This window comes from Nycticebus coucang, chromosome 1 (genome assembly GCF_027406575.1).
Source record: "Nycticebus coucang isolate mNycCou1 chromosome 1, mNycCou1.pri, whole genome shotgun sequence".
Classification (NCBI taxonomy): domain Eukaryota; kingdom Metazoa; phylum Chordata; class Mammalia; order Primates; family Lorisidae; genus Nycticebus; species Nycticebus coucang.
The window spans coordinates 80873369-80893105 of NC_069780.1; the positions used below are offsets into that span (position 1 = coordinate 80873369).

A 19737-nucleotide genomic window follows, 5' to 3' on the forward strand; every position below is an offset into this window, starting at 1 on the left:
CTACAAAAAAATAATTCATAACTCTTAAATGTCCATAAAAAAATTCCTTAAATTTTCCTCTAGTTATTTATATTTTATAACCCTCTTTTCCCTCTCTTGATGTGGAGTATTTACTATAACAAACTGCAAGGTTTTGTGTCATAAAACTGGAAATTAAAAGTACCCTGATTTTTGATGAAATGTCTGACTTGAGATTTGTATATAGAAAAGTCTCGTGAGCCTGCTTAAGATGGTGTGTTAAAGACATTTTTGTGATAGTTAAATAACCACTTTAATTAACACAATACATTCAGAGTATACCATCATTACTTCAAGTTTAAAATACAGGTCTGCCACCTACATTCAATACTCCACAAACAAATGAGTAAAGTTCGTGATGTTTTTAATCCTTGCCTCCAAATGCCACAAATGTTAGTTTTCTGACTCTATATGCTAATTTTATGTTCTCAGTGCTAGGTATATTTGTCAATGATGTTGATTAAATCTAGCAGAACCAGACATTCTACATAAACCTGGGGTCTTAGATATTTTCCATATGAGAATCTGCTTCTTAAAAGCAAGACAAGAAATCTATCCTTTAGAGGATGGAATAATGAAGGAGCATGGATTCAGATCCGTACAGTCAGATATAGCTGGGTTCAAATCCTGGTTCTATCAATCCCTACTTCAACCCTGAGCAATTTCTTAACCAGTCTGAGCCTCTGTCACCTTTAAATAGGCTGTGGCATTGTGTGTGTACAAAGTGTGTGTACAAAGCACTTAACACAGCATCTGACATACACTGACTTCTTTATACAACACTAGTTCCCTTCCCTCTCTCCTAAGGACTATAAGGCAATAGGCAAGTAATTCCATGTACTGAGGAAGAGTAGGCAAAAATCATTTGGGGAAAGAAAGTGTTGACACCAGTTTGTGGTACTGTGTTACCAAAGCCCTAGGAAACCAACCTACGCAGGAAACCGGACAGCCCTCATCAGTAAGTGTATGGTAAAGTGGATAATCTGAAGTCTGACTGCCTCAGTTCACATCTTGCCTACCAGTCATTAGTTGTGTGATTGTGTGGCTGTTTATCTCCTTTGGATTCATTCACTTGTTTATAAAATGAGAATGAAAATAGCTCCTACCTCAAAGTTCTGGCACAAGGGTTCAATGAGTCAATATAGGTAAAGTACTTAGAAAAACTTCCAGTAGCAAATACTCAACAATATTATCAAGAGGCAAAATTACAATTAATTTAGTGTAAAGATACTGGATTGGCTTTTATTTGAAATTCTAGAATTGAGCAACACCTTATTTCCAAGAGCTGACAGTCTACAAAGATGGGAAAGGTCTGAGAAAAGCAGAAACAGAACAAAGAGCAGATTGGTCCTTTTCTTGTGATGGTTAACCAAGAGGGAACTTCCCTATCATGCTGGCTAAAACTGGTCTGTTTGGGGATGTGGCTATTACCTCTTTCTCTCTTCTTATTTCTTCGGAGTGCAGATAAACAACTTCATTTCAGCTTAGTGGCCCTGAAACTTCAGGATGAGTAACTCGATTTTGGTTTGATCTGCTGGGCCTTGTGCAGGAACATGGTCCAAACCAACGACCTCCTATAAATTTTATTTAACAATACTTATTACAATTTATAGACTGCCTCTGTATCCTTGTATCTTCAAAAGCATCTTATTTCTTCCTTCTTACTTCACAGGAAGATTTGTGACAATGGACGTGAACTATTTTTCTAAAAACTGAGGCAGATGTACTGAAAAAACACATTTCTATCATTATTCTTTTCTGTCTATTTAGACTTCAACAGTAAGGGAAATCACAGCCTTTATGAAGAAACTCATGCTTTTCTGTGTGTGTGACAACCGTAACTAAATTCTGGTTTCAATCTGTTTCTGCGATTACCCCCAAGAAAACTAATGAAAAAAAAAATAGTTGATGAATACCATTTATTTATTTTTTTTGAGATAGCTGATGAATACTAGCTAAATAATAAATTGGATGCCTAATTTTATTTTGGATTCTTATAAACAAAAAGAGTAGAAGATGTATAGCAAATTCTAGAAATAAAATTTTTGTGGGATCATGATAAATAAAAATGCTTTCCACTTCTGTTAATTTCTTCCTAACAATCTTGGTTCTATTGCAGAATCTGGGAGCTGCACATTCTGTCTGTTCCAGGTGATGATGTAACAGCAGACATGTCACCAAACTTCTGTCAACATCGGCTTGTTCATCTGAATTACAAGGAACTAATGACATCTGCCTTCTGGAGTTCTCGCAGAAGTCACATGACAGGATACAAGTAAAGAAAGACGGATAGAATCGGGCATGTGGCAAGTGTTCAGTAACTTTCTGAAAACATTATTCTTAGCCCAGTGACATCTTACCCTGACTTTCTTTGACTTTAATTACTTTAACATGAAAGATTTCATCATCTTCTACAACTTAGTTTATATGCTTAACATCCAGCTCCAGAAATGTTTAAATGAAGCATATGAAAACATTTCTCCAGGGAGAAGTAACCCACATAGCAAAAAGACAATTAATAACAATACTTGCCTTTAAAAAAAAATGTTTTTTTTAACTTGAGGGTGAAATTGTGTATCCATGCTTTGCCAACTATCTACTTTCTGAGGCTAATTTGAGTCATATGCACACACTGGTCAGCAAACACAACAAAAGAGAAATAAATACTTTTGCTTAAAGTGACACAGCATCTGTAAGAGTTAATCCCCTCTTAGCTGATCTCTTCTAAATGATTTATTTATTTTTATTCTAAAGTCACTCTGAATATCCCATTTAAAATCTTCACAGTAAACTTTTATACTTCTATATGTAAGCAATCGAGAACTTTAATTAGAAAAATCAAGGCATTTTGAACTTTTTATTTTCAGACAATACTTAACTAACAATTTATTGACTATCAGTCCCATTGGAAAATATATAGTCACATATATTTCGTGTATTGGAAAGTAAATTCATCAATACTAACTTTAGGCAGAATTCATCTTTACTTACACCAAAAATAACAGGTTAGTGTCCATTAGAAATATGAACATTGCAGAAGTGCAAAATTGAGAAAACGATTTGAGAATTCAGACCTCAAGGAAAATTCAGAAAAAGTAGAAAAGATGGCCAGAGGCTCAAGAAGGGCAACCTCTCATGGCCATGTCTTCACGAAGTTCTAGTTCCAGTTTTTTGACCCGAATGCTATGGCTAAGAAAACAGTGGCGAAAAGTTAGGACAGAAATTGGCATTTGTGATAATTTCTTCCATTCACCAGGATCGAAGTGAAGCAGGAAGATTGGAAGAATGATGGATAAGAGAGAAAGAAAAGGAAAATGGAAGAAAAGGCTTTTAAGTGACTCCAGAAAAGTATGTGCCCCTCAAACAGCTGCCTTGTCAAGAAATGCTGATAAGTAATTACCCTACAGGTTTTCAATGGGAGGATAAAAAAGAGGGTTGTGGGTAAAATTCAGAGATGACTATACTCTGGAAAGCATATTCAATTCCTGTTGTTCTTATAACACAATTTGAGAATTATAGCAAAAGAACACAACTGTAATAAAACTGTAATAAAAAACAACAAAAACATTTGGGGCAGTATAAATAAACACACCGAAAATAGAAAACTATAGATGAGATAGCTTTAAAAAGTTGAAAAAGACTGCTTCATAAGTAGTTTCTTCTGAACAGATGCCTTCTTATTTAAAACAGTTGTATAATTATTTATTTAGCTAAGTCTAAATGAAGGTATTGTCTGCTTTTTGGCATTTTGCTATTCCTGTGAATGATGCTTATTAGTCAATTTATCACAGCTATAATTAGGTACCTCCAACCTATGTGAGTATACACACACATGCACACACATACACACACCCGGGCACATGTGCTTTGTGAAGGATTTTATGTGTGTCCAGATATACAGGAAGTCCCTGGGCAATGAATGAGATGGGTTCTGTAGGGTTGTTCTTAAGTTGAATTTGTACGTAAGTCAGAACAAGTACATTTACATATTACCTACATTAACCCCCATTCCTAAGTATGAGTCAGACATCTGTCAGATGCTTATAACTTGGGGACTTACTATAATAGCCTCTGTTTATAAGTGTGAATTCAACCTAAGTCAGATGTTTATAACTCGGGAACTGCCAAGTAAAAGCATTATTATTGCTATCTGTTTCATTAAACTTTTGTTTTCTATATGGACTTGCAAGGATCCTCTCCACAAGTCACTCCAACCACCAGACTAAATATGGACACTTCTCCAAATCAATAAAGCTGAGATGATAAAAAGTAGCAGCTTCCTTTATCCCCGGGCCTGATAAGCTCAGCCTGGGAAAGGAAGAGGTGTACCATCTGGAATCTAACTGCCCTTTCAAAGGACTCAGGTGTCCTTGTCAATGTTCCCAATTTAAATTTATTTCATGTGGTTAGCTATTTTCCCCCTATCCCTACATGAAAATTCAAGAAGTTTCTATGACTTTAAATAGCTATTAATCAATTAAAATATTTTCTGTTACTTTCAGTCACAAAACAGTCTCAATTAAATACAGTCATGCATTGCATAACAACATTTTGGTCGATGATGGGCCATATATATGATAATGACCCCATAAGATCACAAGAGAGCTGAGAAACTCCTATTGCTTAGTGATGCCACAGCCATCGTAACGTCACACCGTAACCATTACTCGTGTGTGTGTGTGTGGGGGGGGGGGGGTTGGTGTAAACAAACCTACTAATAATAAATGACTATGTTACTGGTTTATGTATTTATTACACTATGCTTTTTATTATCATTTTAGAGTTTCTTTCTACATACTTTTTTAAAAGAAAGTTAACTGTAAAAATAGCTGCAGGCAGGTCCTTTAGTAGGTACTCAGAAAAAAGTATTGCTATCTACCACAGGAGATGACAGCTCCACACCTGTCATTGCCCCTGAAGACCTTCCAGTGGGACAAGTTGTGGAGGTGGATGATCCTGACCCTGTATGAGCCTAGGCTACTGAGTGTTTGTGTCTTAAGTTTTAATCAAAAAGGTTTAAAGAGAAAAAAATAATAAAAAATAAAATAGGAAAAAGCATATAGAATACAAAGAAAAAGAAACTTTTGACGATACATTTAGTGTGGCCTAAATGTTTATGAAGTCTCCCGTAGAAATGTCCCAGGCCCTCATATTCACTCCCCACTCACCTGACTCACCCAGAGCCACGTGCAGTTCTGTAAGCTCCATTCATGGGATGTGCCTTATAGAGATATACCATTTTCCATCTTTTATTCTGTATTTTTACTGTACTTTTTCTAGGCTCAGATATGTTTATAGACACAAATCCTTACCCCTGTGTTACAGCTGCCTATAGTAGTCAGTACAGGCTTGCAGCCTCGGAGAAACAGGTTTGCATGAGTACACGGCATGTTTGTACAATGACAAAATCACTTAAGGACACATTTCTCAGAATGTATCCCTGTGGTTAAGTGACTCGTGACTGTAATTAAACTATAAAGGACCTCTTAATAATCCAAACTCTGAAATTTCTCCCAAGTTCATTGGGGTACATGCTGCAGGTCAGAAATAGTTGGCTGCTTCCCTTTCCTCATTGTGCTAATTCAAGTTTCTGAACCATCCAGGATTGAAGTAAGGAGTGAGAAGGGGAGGGGAGCGGGCCAGGTAAGCTCTTCCTTGGCAGGCACTGTTGTTATGATCTAGCATCAGCACTTGTTCAAAACTCATTTTCTCTGTAGGTGCTTTCACAGCATTTTTGGAGAAGGCGTCTATCCTGTGATCTGAAGCTGCCTTGGCAAAGGGGAACATATCTCTGTTCAGACTGTTCATTATCTCTTTCACTCCTGCAATGCTGACAGTACTCAGAACCTCTCCCTCCTGGCCTTTTCTGGACAGGTTCTAAAAACATCTCCACACCAGCTCTCCCTCAGAAATGACCCACTTCCCAATGCAAAGCCTCTCCACTTCAGACGCCTCTCTTTGATTCTGTTGTCATTCCTTCCTTCCTTTAGATTTCCCAGCTGAGAACCAGACCAGTCTACAGTTGGCCCCATACTGCTGAGAACACAGATTCGATTCACTTGAGTGAGGTGCAGGTGCTCCACCCTGGAGGGGGAACCCACAAATCAATAGCAGCTCTCTCCAAATTGCCGACCCTTTTCTCTCTCATTTGTCAACCTTTTACACCTTTGCCAAGGTGGATTTCCTTTATAAATCCTACAGAAAGTCCGGTATCCCTGTGGACCGTAGAATTGACATCTTAGTAACTGAGTCCAAAAGTACAGTTTCATTTTCTGTTACAAATGCTTAATAATTTCCCTCTCTCTGTTTTCATTTATGTTGTTTGCTGCTCTGGACTCTATCTGTTCTTCCACAGCTCACTTATCCAAATCTCAGCTCTCCTGCAAGGTTTACCTCAAGTTCCAGCTGGTCCATGATCCCTTGCCTGACTGTGTTAGATTTTTCCAGAGTTTTCTTCTGAAGCTCTACTCTTCTGGCAGTAGTTACTGTCATCACTACATGGAGTTGCCCTTCGCATTTCTTCTTCATGTACAACAGACACGGTCGCCTTCATGAGACAGAGTGACTCTATGGTCGACAAACTGGATTGTACCCGAAATATGAAAATATTTTTTAAAAATGTGCTGACCCCAGGGGTAGATGATGAAATCAGGAAAAGTAGGAAAAAGAGGGGCAAATGGTAGGCATGCACATCCAGGTCCAGTAAATTTCTTCTTCTTTTTTTTTCCTTTGAGTCAGAGTCTCACTCTGCTACCCTGGGTAGACTGCCATGGTGTCATGGCTCAGAGCAAACCCAAACTCTTGGACTCAAGCAATCCTCTTGCCTCAGCCTCCTGAGTAGCTGGGACTACAGGTGCCAACCATAATGCCTGGTTAGTTTTTCTGTTTTTAGTAAAGATGGGGTTTTACTCTTGCTCAGGCTGGTCTCCAACTCCTGAACTCAAGGAATCCACCCACCTCAGCCTGCCAGAGTGCTAAGATATAGGCCTGAGCCACTATGCCCAGCAATGAAGCCCATTTTTAACCTGGACCAACTGTTCTCCAGGCCAGCAACTATGAGCTCTGACATTTACGTTCACCCCATATTGACAACTAAAAAAATGTACCTGTTTGGAAAATGTCACTGAATTCTATTTATTCAATTGGAAGAGTAAATAAAAATCAACAGAAAATTTGGTGAACAAATAGACTTGTTGAGGAATTCTTGCCACAATGAAAGATCATTTTTCTATCTTATTTAGTTGAATCCATAGAACCTATATTTTACCTTAGCTTTCTCTATACTTCTGAAAAAGTCATAATAATGGAAAAAGCCTTGAAATTGAAGTCCAAGAAGTAAATTCAAACATCATATTTACTACCATGTCCTTGAGTATGTCACTAAGACTTTTAGGGTCCTCAGTCTCTTAATTTGCAGGTGGACGTATGAATATTTGCCTTGTTTACCCCACGAGGTTGATGTAAGGCTCAAACAGGCAATCTATTGAGAAACATCGTAAAGTAGTATTATCTGAGACAGAGTAGTTCAGGTTCAGGTCCAGTTCAACCATTACTAACAGTGCACCTTTAGGCAAACAAACCCCTTTACCTCAATTTCTTCCTCCACTACACGAGGCAGCTGATTTTAAGTTTCATTTCTATGAGACTATGATCACACACTGGAAAAGCTAATGAGAAAATGCTCTAACATGTTTTTGTTTCCTCTGAAAGTGGCATGCACTGATTAGGTGCTCATGATTAATTTTAGACTCCATCTTGCAAATAAAACAAAGTCACCATTTATTAGGTGCGAGCAGGCTCCCGTCACTTATGAAATGAGCTGTGGTATTAATTCATCAACTACATATCCGAATGTTAAATGTCGGAAGGTGGCAATCATGACAAATTATGGGAATCAGTACCAGGTATGAAATCTGAGCATAAAACTACCATGTGAAAAGAATCTACCCTCGAAATAAATAAAAACAGAATCTGAGCTATATTACTTACAGTCCATGTTAAAATACAAATGAAAGATTACAACTCAACACCAAGGCACAGCTGCCCTTGTCTGGCACTTGGAAGTCCTTTTAATTACTTGTTCTTCTGCAGTGCTAAACTTGGATTCTGTGTACATTACAACTAAATATAGAATAGACAATGGTCTAGGCAACACAAGCTTGTTGCTCCAAATACCGCAAGAGCAGGGATGTTTGTGTGCTATATTCGCCCATGTATTCTAAACACCAGGAACACTGCCTGGCACATAAGAAGCAATGAATGAATGAATATATGTATGAATAGATAAACTTGCTTTCATTTCCTGCTTTAAACAGATAAACTACACTCTTTTTAGAACTTTCATTGACTTTATGTCATTAACTCGCTTCTCTTAAAAAAAAAAAAAGAGAGAGGTAAACCACAAGAATTTAATCACTGATAAACCCTACTAAAAGAGATAATCTGGGGCCATAATAAGTAGTCAACACGAATGCTTGAAACCTATTTTTCACTTTAAAATAATCTGAATTAGAGATAAAGTTTCTTTCAGTGTAAAATTACAAAATAAATAGGACAAACTCCAACGCTAAATAATTGTTCTTTACATGCGACCAAAGAGAGCACTTCAAACGGTGGAAGAAATCCACATATAATTCATAAAATGGGATTAAAAATACATGAAAAAAGAGCTATTAATAAATGTGCCTTGTATTTATTCCTTTTAAAACTCAAAACAGCGTGGTCGGCCTCGTACCCACAACAAAGGACATCAACAAACTCAGAGAAGGAGAAAGGAAGGCTCAGCTCAGTATCTCTCTCCTGGTGCCCAAACGCGTCTCACAAAAATGTTCTTTGAACCCAACAATAAACTTAGAAAACCAGAAACAGAACAGGAAGATAAAGCCACAAGAGAAAACAACCACGACATCACCACACCCCCTTCCAGATTTTTCCAAAACAATTTTCTGACCAGATGAAGACAATAAGTCAAAGAGTTCTATATTTACTGCATGAGTCTTGGTTGCTGCACAAACAAATTGATAGGAATCTCGTCTACAGCAAAATGCAAGCCTCTAGCATGAAGTATGCCAGCTTATAAAATAGAAAGTCAGAGGCAGAAAGTGGCCAAATGAAAGGATGAATGAACCAGTGAGCAAATGAATGTGTCTAAGAGAATTTCAGAATAATTCAGGCTCATCATGACTTATTCGCCTTAACCTACCCATGTAAGAACTTAGATTTTTAAAAAGGAAGGGAAGTAACTTCAGGGTACTGAGACTAGTTTTAAAAATTCTCCCCCGTAAAGGGCAGGGAAATAGTCTGAAGAAAAAAGACTAAATCCAGAGGCAAAAAGAAGTGATAAAAAGAACAGTGCCAGCACAGGAAAGCTGGGGAAAGGCTTTGGGAGTTTTGAAGAAAGGTTCCAGTAGGCCATAGAGCCACCTACTATGGTGTGACTCAGAAAGGGGATTTTTCAATGAAGTTTTGCTCCATGTTATCAATGAAACTTCCATGCAGTTTCTTTAAAAGCTGTAATAAGGATCTGACTCACTTTACAATCATGTCTACATGTCATTTATTCATTTATTCCATGAATATTTAGTGATAGAGGAAGCTTCTTAGGACTGTGTTTACACAAAAGGCCACAGAGTCAGGCCTCTTGGTAGAAGCAAGAAAGCCCAGCATAATGATACAGGTTACTGCAAGAAAACAGACAGAACAGGAGAGCTGCAGTTGACCCTTAAGTAACAACATGGGTTTGAATAGTACAAGTCCACTTAAATGCACATTCCTTTCAGTAAAGTTACCCGGCATGTACCCACCATTTCTGCCTCCCCCCACCTCCTCCAGCTCTTCCCCATCAGCCCCCTGAGACAGCAGGACCAGCCCCTCCTCTTCTCAGCCCACTCCACCTGAAGATTATGAAGATAAAGACCTCCAAGTAATGAAGAGTAAATATATTTTCTCTTCCTTATGATTTTCTTAAAAATATTTTTCCCTAGCTTACTTTATTGTAATAATACAGTGTTTTTATGTAATACATGTTACATAGAAAATAAGTGTTAATCAACTATTGATGTTATGGATAAGGCTTCCAGTCAACAGTAGGCTATAAATAGTTAAATTTGGGGTTGTCAAAAGTTATAAGTGGATTTTCAACTGCGTGGATGGGGGTCAGTGCAACTAACCCCTGTGTTGTTTAAGGGTCAACTGTATATGTTAATAATCTTTCTTGTTCTGTTCTTTGAAAACATCCTTCTATAGAGGATGTGTTACAGCCATTATTATGAAAATAGTATAGAGGTTCTTCAAAAACTTAAAAATGCAATTACCATATGATCTAGTAATTCTACTCTACCCAAATTAATGCTGATAATTAAGTTTGAAAACTCACCCTAGATAAAGTGCTATGTATCTCATTGCTGAATATCACTATGATCACCTTTGAAGTACTCCCCTTGGCAAGCTGTGCACCAATGCCAGCACCTGGTCGACCCTTCAAAGTAATTCTGGAACTCTTTTCCTGGAATGACCATCAGTGCTGTTGTATGAGGGGAGACAATTAACTTCATGAACTTGCCACCATGTGCTTACATTGGCAGCACTATACAAACAACTTGGTAAGGTTTCATAACCATGGTATATCAGAGTATCACAGCTGTGCTCCTGTTGACACATGGCAGTGTCTTCTGAGTGGCATTCATTATTATTGTTTTAATGTGCTATACGATGACAGCTCTAGTGGTTATTCCAGAAAAAGAGTTCCAAAACTGCTTTGAAGGGTGCAGTAGGCACTGACATCTGTGCATAGCTTCCCAAAGGTGGGGCTGGGGGGAGACTTCAAAAGTGACCATAGTGATAATCAGCAATGAGGTATTATATAGCACTTTTTCTAGGAAGAGTTTGTGAACTTGTCAGACCTCATATATCCAAAGGAAATGAAATCAGTATGTCAAAGATATATCTCCACTCCTATGTTCGTTGCAGCATTATTCAGGAAGACCAATCTCTCTGTTAGCCAAGATATGAAATCTACCAAAGTGTCTCTCAACAAATAAAAGGACAAAGAAAATGTCGAATATATTCAGCCTTAAGACAGAAAGACATTCTATCATTTGTAACAACATGGATGAACCCCATGGACAATATATCAAAGGAAAAAAACAGGTACGAAAAGACAAATTCTGCAAGATCTCACTTTCATATGTAGAGCTCAAAATGTAGAACTCAGAGAACCAGAGAATAGAATGATGGCTGCCAGGGGCTGGGGTTGACATAAAAGAAGTTGGCCAAAGGGCACAACATTTCAGTCAGACAGAATGAATAACCTAGGAAGATCTACCGTACAGCAGAGTTCTATAGTTAATAACAATGTATTCTATGCTTGAAAATTGCTAACATGCTAAGAGAGTCAAACTTAAATGCTTTTTCACAAAACAGTTGTGTGTGAGGTGATAGATATGTTAACTAGCTTGGTTTAATTACATCACAATGTATATACAGATCAAAACATCACCTTGTACACCCCTAAATCCATGCAATTTGTTGTTCTCAGTTGCAGTCAACCAACAGATGAACTAGAAGTCAACCATGCAAATTGGAAACTGCTTGTTCACTGGACAACTTTTTTTCCATAGCTAGTCAGTCATGTTTTCATTCTCTTCTAAAGGTTAAAGTAAAACATTACCAGGCCTCATGAATTTCTCATGAGTTATTTTTAAGTGCAACCAAATTCCAAGCACTGTTTAAGAAATGTCTTCAACCTAAACGCACGGGCATCAATATTGCCAACAATAACAACCCAAGGCTACTTCTATTATGAATTTGGTCTTTGCTTTAAAAAGAAATCATGATACTTCCCTAGATAATAACCCACATAACGTGTTCTCTGTGATTAACAATGGCATCTGTGTCATAGCCAATGCCAGGATGGGAAGCACACAGCTGACCATGGCCAGCACAGCCACAGAGATCTCTTCTAAAAACAGAATAGCGTACAGCTCATTCTTCAAGATCTTCCAGGGGAAACTGAAGGATGAGTGTGTCGATGTCTTTTAAAATCAATCTGTTAAATGCTTTAAGATCCTGTGCCCTAATGACTGGCTGACCTATATATTTTTGGCAATGCTAGTGCCCTGGAGAGCCTGACGACTTGACAGTTAAGGACCCCTGTTAAAATGAATTTTGAAAAGGCCAGAGATAAGTAGACTAATTTCCTACAAAAGTATTTTCTTCTAATCTCTGAAATGTGAAAGGGACTATGTCAGTGTATTATTTTGAGCATTCTGCCTTGTAAAGACTGCCTGTATAAACAACTAATCCCCCAGCCAGATGCAGAGCCAGATGAAAGCACAGTTTCCAGGCAGAAGCAGAGACTGCACCTAATGGGGGTGGGTGAGAGGGCAAACCGACTTAGTGGACCAGATTTATTGTGTAAATTATTGTTTGTTTCTAATGTATGGAAACAAATGGTCTTTGCAAAGGGTGTTGTGAAGGCCCAATAAGACAACGTACAGAAAATGTCTAGTGTAGTATCTGGCGTTGTCATCATCATCACAACGGAAACACATTCTACCCCCTACTCAGATCGAGTGAAGAAAACACAATTCTTTTTTAGCAGCCTCAATTTTAAATAGGGATCTCTCTACATGTTTCAAAAGTATTGTAGTATTATACGCTTGATATTTTGTATTTCCTTTTAATCAAATGTTTCAAACATTATTTTGTTAGCAACAAACCCATAGGAAAAGGAAGGTAACTTTTTAATTTCTAAAAGACTGTTTTCCCACTGGGTTTCTTTGGCAGAGATACAATTATCACTGTAGAGAACTAGAAGGACCTTTAGGTATCATTTTAAAACCCAAAGAGACTAAGGGAATACCAGACCTAGTAAAAGAAAAGGATCCACTTTGGATACCAGTACAAAAGTCTTTGTACTAGTCTTACCTATTAAGACGCTGGAATGATGCTAAGTCACCCTTACCTGGCATGGTCGTACAAATGAAGGAAAATGAACATCTGTAAAATAATAATACTGGCCAATCATCTGTGCATAACGTAAGGGCCTTGAGTCCTCACAAAAACGTTACAACATCGGTATTATTAGTACTGCTGTTAAGGTGTGCTTAATCAGCTAAGGCCAATAAAGATCACAAAATCAGCAGTAGGCAAAGCTGGGACTCAGCTCCAGCTCTACCCTAAAGCCCCAGCCCTCTTCAATACACCTGAGTGTCTTCTAGAAGGTTAAGGGAGTAGTGTAACACCCCTGGTACTGAAAAATATGACTTTTTGTGGCTTCTGAGCAGAAGCTTAACAGCTAGAGGGTCAAACCTGTTCCAAGATCACAAACCTGTAGTTGAGTCAATGGTAAAAAGAGACGACAGTTCTCCCGGAAGGAGTTCATAAGCCACTGTTCCATATACCCCAGAATCCTGGTCTGTGGCGAGAACATTGATGATCTCGGTGCCCGGCTGGGTCTGAGCGCTGATGCTTGTCACGTAGGTTGACGGGTTAAACATGGGATGATTATCATTCACGTCCTCCAGTTCCACGCGAACAAATGCTTGGGCACTTAGCCCACCCTGATGAATGAAGGGGCAGTGATTACAAATGGGTCTCTGCTGAACATGGGGCTGCAGACTAGTGGACTACAGTCCCAGAATAAACTTCTAAAACAACAAAATGTATAAATATATACTTAAGCACACCTGCATATTCTCTTTACTTCTAACCTTGAGACATGAGTTCATATATCATAGCATGATATCTACACTTCAGGGATGACCCTTAAACATAAATGAGATTACCACTTAAAGCTCCTTATGAGGCACAAATTTCAGGGCAGAGGCCAAAGACACTCAAGAGAAGTTGTCCTGATGCCCAAAAAGGAACAGAAATCACTTCCATCCAAAAGATAACTTTAACATGAATGTTGGTAACTGCCCACGGGAAGGGGGAAGGGACCGTTGATGGGGGATTCACGGTTAAAGCCTCACTGAGAAAGTACTATCGCTAGACTTCAGTTATCTAGAAGAAAAGGACAAGAGGCCAAGGAAAGAGCAGGTGCAAGGGCCCTGAGGCAGGAGTACAGTACACCTCCCTGGCCTTTCGGGGGCAGCAAGCTAGAGGCAGGTAGGGCTGACATCAGAGAAGCAGGGGAAGGCACAGTGACTCTGTGGCTTCTGGAAGGAGCATGGCTTTCCCCACTGGAGGGTCTGGAGGACAGGTATGACTTGGTTTGATGTGGATTTTAGCTATTGCTTTGACTGCAGTGCTCAGAAGAGACTGAAGAGCAGCAGGGAGGAAGGAGCTAGACCAGATAGGAGGCCAGAGAGGATGCAGCTTGAATGAGCAGCAAGATACTCACACTAAATACTCAGAGCCAGATTCGTTTTAGAATTCAAAAGTTTAAGATTTAGAAAGAAAACCTAGCGCATGAAGCAGGGAGATGGAGGTAGGTCCCCTACTTGCCTTCGTGTTCCCTCCATCTAAAAAACAAGAAGGAGAGTGAATAAAATAGGAAAAAAATCATCTTCTGCAGCTTTTATTTTTCTAAAGTAAAACATATGTTCTTACTTTAAAGCATCATTTTCCATTTCTATCTGGGACGTTCTGATACTTTCATCTTTGACAAAAATCCTTGGTAAATCACAACAGCCTGGGTTTCCTCACTCCCTTAACCTCCCTCTCCTCCTTTCTTTGTTTTCTTTTCTTTTTTCTCCTGTGGCAGGGAGGCACTGAGCAGGGATGAAAAAGGACAGGGAAGAAGAAGGTTTGGCAGGAAACAAGGGGAGAGAAACAATGTGATGTTCCATGGTTTTTCCCAGTTGAAAAAAAGGGCCAGAGCCATGCCAGTTATCAGAATAGGAGAAACGCTGGCTAGTTATGATTGAGGTGGAAACAAGGCAAGTGCATCCATCTGGCCTGGATGCTGAAAATGCAGATTGGCCCTACATCTTCAGCAGCCCTCAAGCCTCCACGGACAGGGTAATCAGAGGGGCCTGGAGGCTGATGCTAAGCCTAAGGCTCTACCACACCCGATGTGGGCCCTGCTGCTGCTCCAGACTGCCTTCCTTCTCGGGGTTGCCTTCCCTTGTCTCTTGATTTTCCCTTTCTCTCTTTATTTCTTCTCTAGTTCAAGAAGTCACTTAGGATTGAGGAGGGGCTGAGAAATCAGGAAAGAAAAGTAATGGCCAGGTGCATGATGGCTCATGCCTGTAATCCTGCCACTCTGGGAGACGGAGGCAGAGCTTTAGCCCAGGAGTTTGAGGCTGAAGTGAGCTATGATGATGCCACTGCACTCTGGCCTGGGAGACAGAGTGAGACACTGTGTCACAAAAGGGAAGGGAAGGGGAAGGGGAAAGGGAAGGGGAGGGGAGGAAGAAAGAAAGAGAGAGAAAAACAATGAAAAAGTGGGGGGAGACATGAAGAAATGAACAACACTCCACCTTAAGATACTTAAAATCAAAGATCTTAATTCCTAGTCTATTCATGAAGATTCTAAATCAGGAACTGGTATGAAAAAAATAAACAAATGTTAGATGGGCAAAGTGAAAAACTTATTGTCACAAAACAATGAATATTTTTGCAGGACAGGATAGGTCTCAGTATGGCTCTTAAACAAATTCATTTTTTATCTGCTGAATTTAATTTATCAAATAAGGGTACTTTCCTCTTACAATAATCATGTATGAGGATGTGTTAGATGTTTTACATATATTTCTCTTTCACTTGTTATAATCTCCCTTTTTTTCAATTTTTATGGCTTCTCTGACTTATTACAGGTAAGAAAACCAAACCACAAAGAGGCTCAAGGTAAACGAGACTGTAAATATCAGATCTGCAATTGATTCACCTGTCCCCAAAGCCCTCAGAGACTTCTTTTAAATTAGAGTAAATATTTGCTGTGGTATAAATTCTACCTTTCATGCCTATCATGGACTCAGTTTTAAGAGAAGATCTTGTTTTTAAGGAATTTACAGTGTGTGAGACAGACACCAGACACCTAGCTGTGTGGCACAGCAGAACAATCTTAAGCCAAAACACTTGGGCTCAATGCCTAGCTCCGTCCACATCCAGGACCGCAGCCAAGAGAAAGTCAGCTGGCCCCTGAGTCTACGCAACCTCTTCTGTAAAGCAGGGCTCTCAGCTTCCCTCAGAAGCCTGTTGTTGACATGAATGGCATATTACCTAGGTGAGCATTTATAATAGTTCATAGCTATCAAATATGTTACAAACTCCTTATGCTAAAGGGGCTGGATGGATTTGTTTTGGAATCACGAATTCTTCAAGTTTTAGAAAGGCACTGTAGGGCATATACCTAGTAGGATCTGGAGTAGCACCACATCAACGAGCACTTATTAGTCTGCAGCTAATAGTTGTATGAATGGACCCACTTAGAGGGATTTTAAAAACATTGATGACCTCCTGTCAATTCAAGTCAGATTTCTCACTAGATGAATGTTTAAAACTCCTCATTTGGAGAGTTTTGGAGTTTCAGCCCTATAAATAAAATCATGGCATTGTTTCAGATGCAGACATAGGCTGCATCAGACAATTAAGTTTGCATGGCATTGTTTCAGATGCAGACAATAGGCTGAAGTCAGACAATTAAGTTTGCAAACTCATCCTAGAAAAAATGCTACATACCTCATCGCTGGTTGTCACTACAGTCACCTTCTAAGTACTCCCCTTGGGAAGCTATGTATGTCAATGCCAGTGCCAAGTCCACGTTTCAAAGAAATCTTGGAACACTAATCCTGGAATGGCCATTACAGCTATCATCGTACACGGTCTGACAATTAAGTTTGTGAACTCACCCTAGAAAAGGTGCTACATACCTCTTTGCTAAACATATTGCTGGCACTGGTGCAAATTCCCAAGGGGAATACATCAGCAATGAAGTATGTAATGCTTTTTCTAGGATGAGCTGCTGAACTTAATTATCTGACCTCATATGAGCACCAAACAGAGGTAAACCTCAACACTGAAGGGTCTTTGAGTTGGGTCCTGAAAAGCAAAGAGAATTTGACAGATGTATATTTCCAGGGATAAGAACAAAAAAGGTTCTGGCATGTTGCAGGAAGGGGAAGTACAGCAGGAAGGCTAAAAAGAGGGTGGACATATAGAGGGAGAGGATGCACAGGACGGAGAGGAAGGCAAGGCAATCGGATTCCTGTCCTGTGATTTAACGCCAAGGAGGACAGACTTTATTCTGCACAGCAGTGGACTCTGCAGTAAAAAATGTGGTGTGCATTTGATACATACATAATATTTCCTTGTCAATAAATTATGTATACATTTACTGTGCTAACGCATCTTTATATTAAAGATATCACAAAAACGACATTTAAAAGGATAAAATTCAAAGTTCTAATGTTTTCTTCCTAAGCCCCTACATGGGCAACTATTGTTGTCAGTAATTAAGTGACACAATCAACTCTAGGTTTCAGAAAGAGATACAAGGGTAGCAATTAAGAGATCTTTAAAAAATAAATAAAGAGTTCCCTTAGTTAAAAAGTTGAGAAAATGTTGAATTCACCATGTTAAATGGGCCTGGTGACTTCTCACAGAGACTTAACACACACGTTTCTAGAGGGAGCAAGTGCTGAGGTGATCCTACTCTTTTTAGATCACAGAATCCTCTGGGATTTTTTCACAGAGAGAGCATATTGACAAACAAGTACCCCACAGAATACAGTGTGGGGAAAAGTACATCTAAACTCATTTTCTCCTTCCCCTTAGAATGTACTGTTCCCAGTACTGTGTAACTAAACTTCCATCCAGGTAACGGAAACTGTTCTGATCACACAACCTCATCAGAGACTCTGAAACAGAAACACCCAGCTAAGCCACTGCTACATTCCTGGCTGTTAAAAACTATACGAGATAATAAATGCCATTTTAAGTTGCTAAGTTCAGAAATGATTTTTTATGCAGCAACAGGTAACCAAATTCCATATATACTATTTTCCAATTGTGTCTTTTCAAGTCATGAGTCATTTTAATTTAACTTTAATCATTTAATTTTATAAATGCTGGTTAAGAAACTCGTAATCCATCTACCTGAATCCAGTCTCCTCAAGATAAGCTATGAAAGACAGTAGTTTGGGAAAACTTCAAGCTTGAAAGTATACAATATTGGAAGCAGGAAGGTTGCCCAGGGAAATCGGTAGATAAGGAAAAATTTCTGCTGTTTATTTCTACTTTGACAATTATCTACTTTCCATTCTCTCTGTTTTTCTTTTCTAGGATTTCTGAACAGTAAAATATTAACATCTATTTTAGCTCTTATGAGATGTGATTTCATTCTAGTCAGCTTTCTGAGTCTATATTTCATGATTCAGTGAAGAATGGTGAAGGAAATGAGGTTCCAGCTTGTAAGGAGAAGAAACAAACTAAGTTGTATCATCACCAAAGCCCGAGGAAGCAGCCAAGAAAATTCATCTCTTCGCAGAGATGAATTTTCATCTCTTGTGAATTGTGCCATGATAAGCATTTGAGTGCTGGTATCTTTTTGGTAAAATGACTTCTTTTCTTTTGGGTAGATACCCAGAAGCAGGATTTCTGGATCAAGCGGTAACTTTATGTTTATTTCTTTGAAGAATCTCCATACTGTCTTCTATATAGGTACTAATTTGCAGGCCCCCTAATAATGTGTTAGCATTCCTTTCTCTCTGCATCCATGCCAGCATCTGTTGTTTTTCAACTTTTAATAATGGCCATTTTGGGTAGTCCTAGCACTCTGGGAGGCTGAGGCAGGTTGATGGCCTGAGCTCAGGACTTAAAGACCAGCCTGAGCAAGAGAAAGATGCTGTCTTTTCTAAAAATAGAGGGCAAGGTGGGGATTAGATTCTCCTAAGGAGTGCACAACCTAGATCTCTCATATGCACAATTTATAGTAGGGTTCATGCTCCTACGAGAATCAAAAGCAGCCCTGATCTGACAGGATCGGAGCTCCGGCAGTGATTCCAGCGATGGGGAGCAGCTGTAAGTAAGTACAGGTGAAGCTTTGCTCACATGCGCCACTCACCTCCTGCTATGCAGTCCAGTTCCTAACAAGCCATGGACTGGTGCTGGTCCACAGCCCAGGGTTGGTGACCTATTGTCACTTATTGCTAGTCCATTATTAAAGTTTTCTGCTATATTTTGAAATTGTCTAAATGACTCTTTCATTTCTTTAAGTTTGATTATCTCTTTCCTAAAGTTATTTATTTCTTTAGGGAATTTTCTGCTCATGTCCTATTTTTTTTTTTTTTTTTTTGGCGGGGGAGCCTCTTTGGGATAGTTTTCTATCATCTCTTTAGTTCCATTCACCTTATTTGTCATCCATAATCTGAACTGTATATATGTTATTTCAGTAATTTCCTTGTCATTAGAGTTCATTCTTGGAAAGCTTCTGTGATCCTTTGGGAGTCTTTAGACAGCCTGTCTTTTTCATGTTGCCAGAGTTTTTATCCTCATCTGGGGCTCTTTGTCTCAGCTTGAAACAGACAGCAAATACTACACACCTGTTCCCCTCTGCTGGAACCTCTGTTGCTCAGTGAAGATAGGGATGGGTCCCTCGATGGTGTGCCTGGGTCCTGCTTTGGAAGCTTGACCAGGCAGGACAGGAGCAGATGCACCATGAGCCTTTAATCCTGTTTCTCTGCCACATCACCCCTATTCCCATGTGTTTGTCCCTGTCACTGAGGCAGGACTGGTGAGGAGAGGCTGGCTGGCAGGAAGCAGCACACACAT

General features: G+C 39.2%; 1 protein-coding gene across 1 annotated transcript in view; it reads right to left on the bottom strand.

Moving 5' to 3' along the window:
• DCHS2 (dachsous cadherin-related 2) overlaps nucleotides 1–19737 on the bottom strand; it is a 257837-nt gene that overhangs the window by 114046 nt on the left and 124054 nt on the right. The window contains exon 5 of the mRNA XM_053597835.1: nucleotides 13349–13580. Within this exon, the coding sequence (XP_053453810.1) occupies nucleotides 13349–13580 (232 nt within the window). The remainder of the gene's footprint in view (nucleotides 1–13348; nucleotides 13581–19737) is intronic.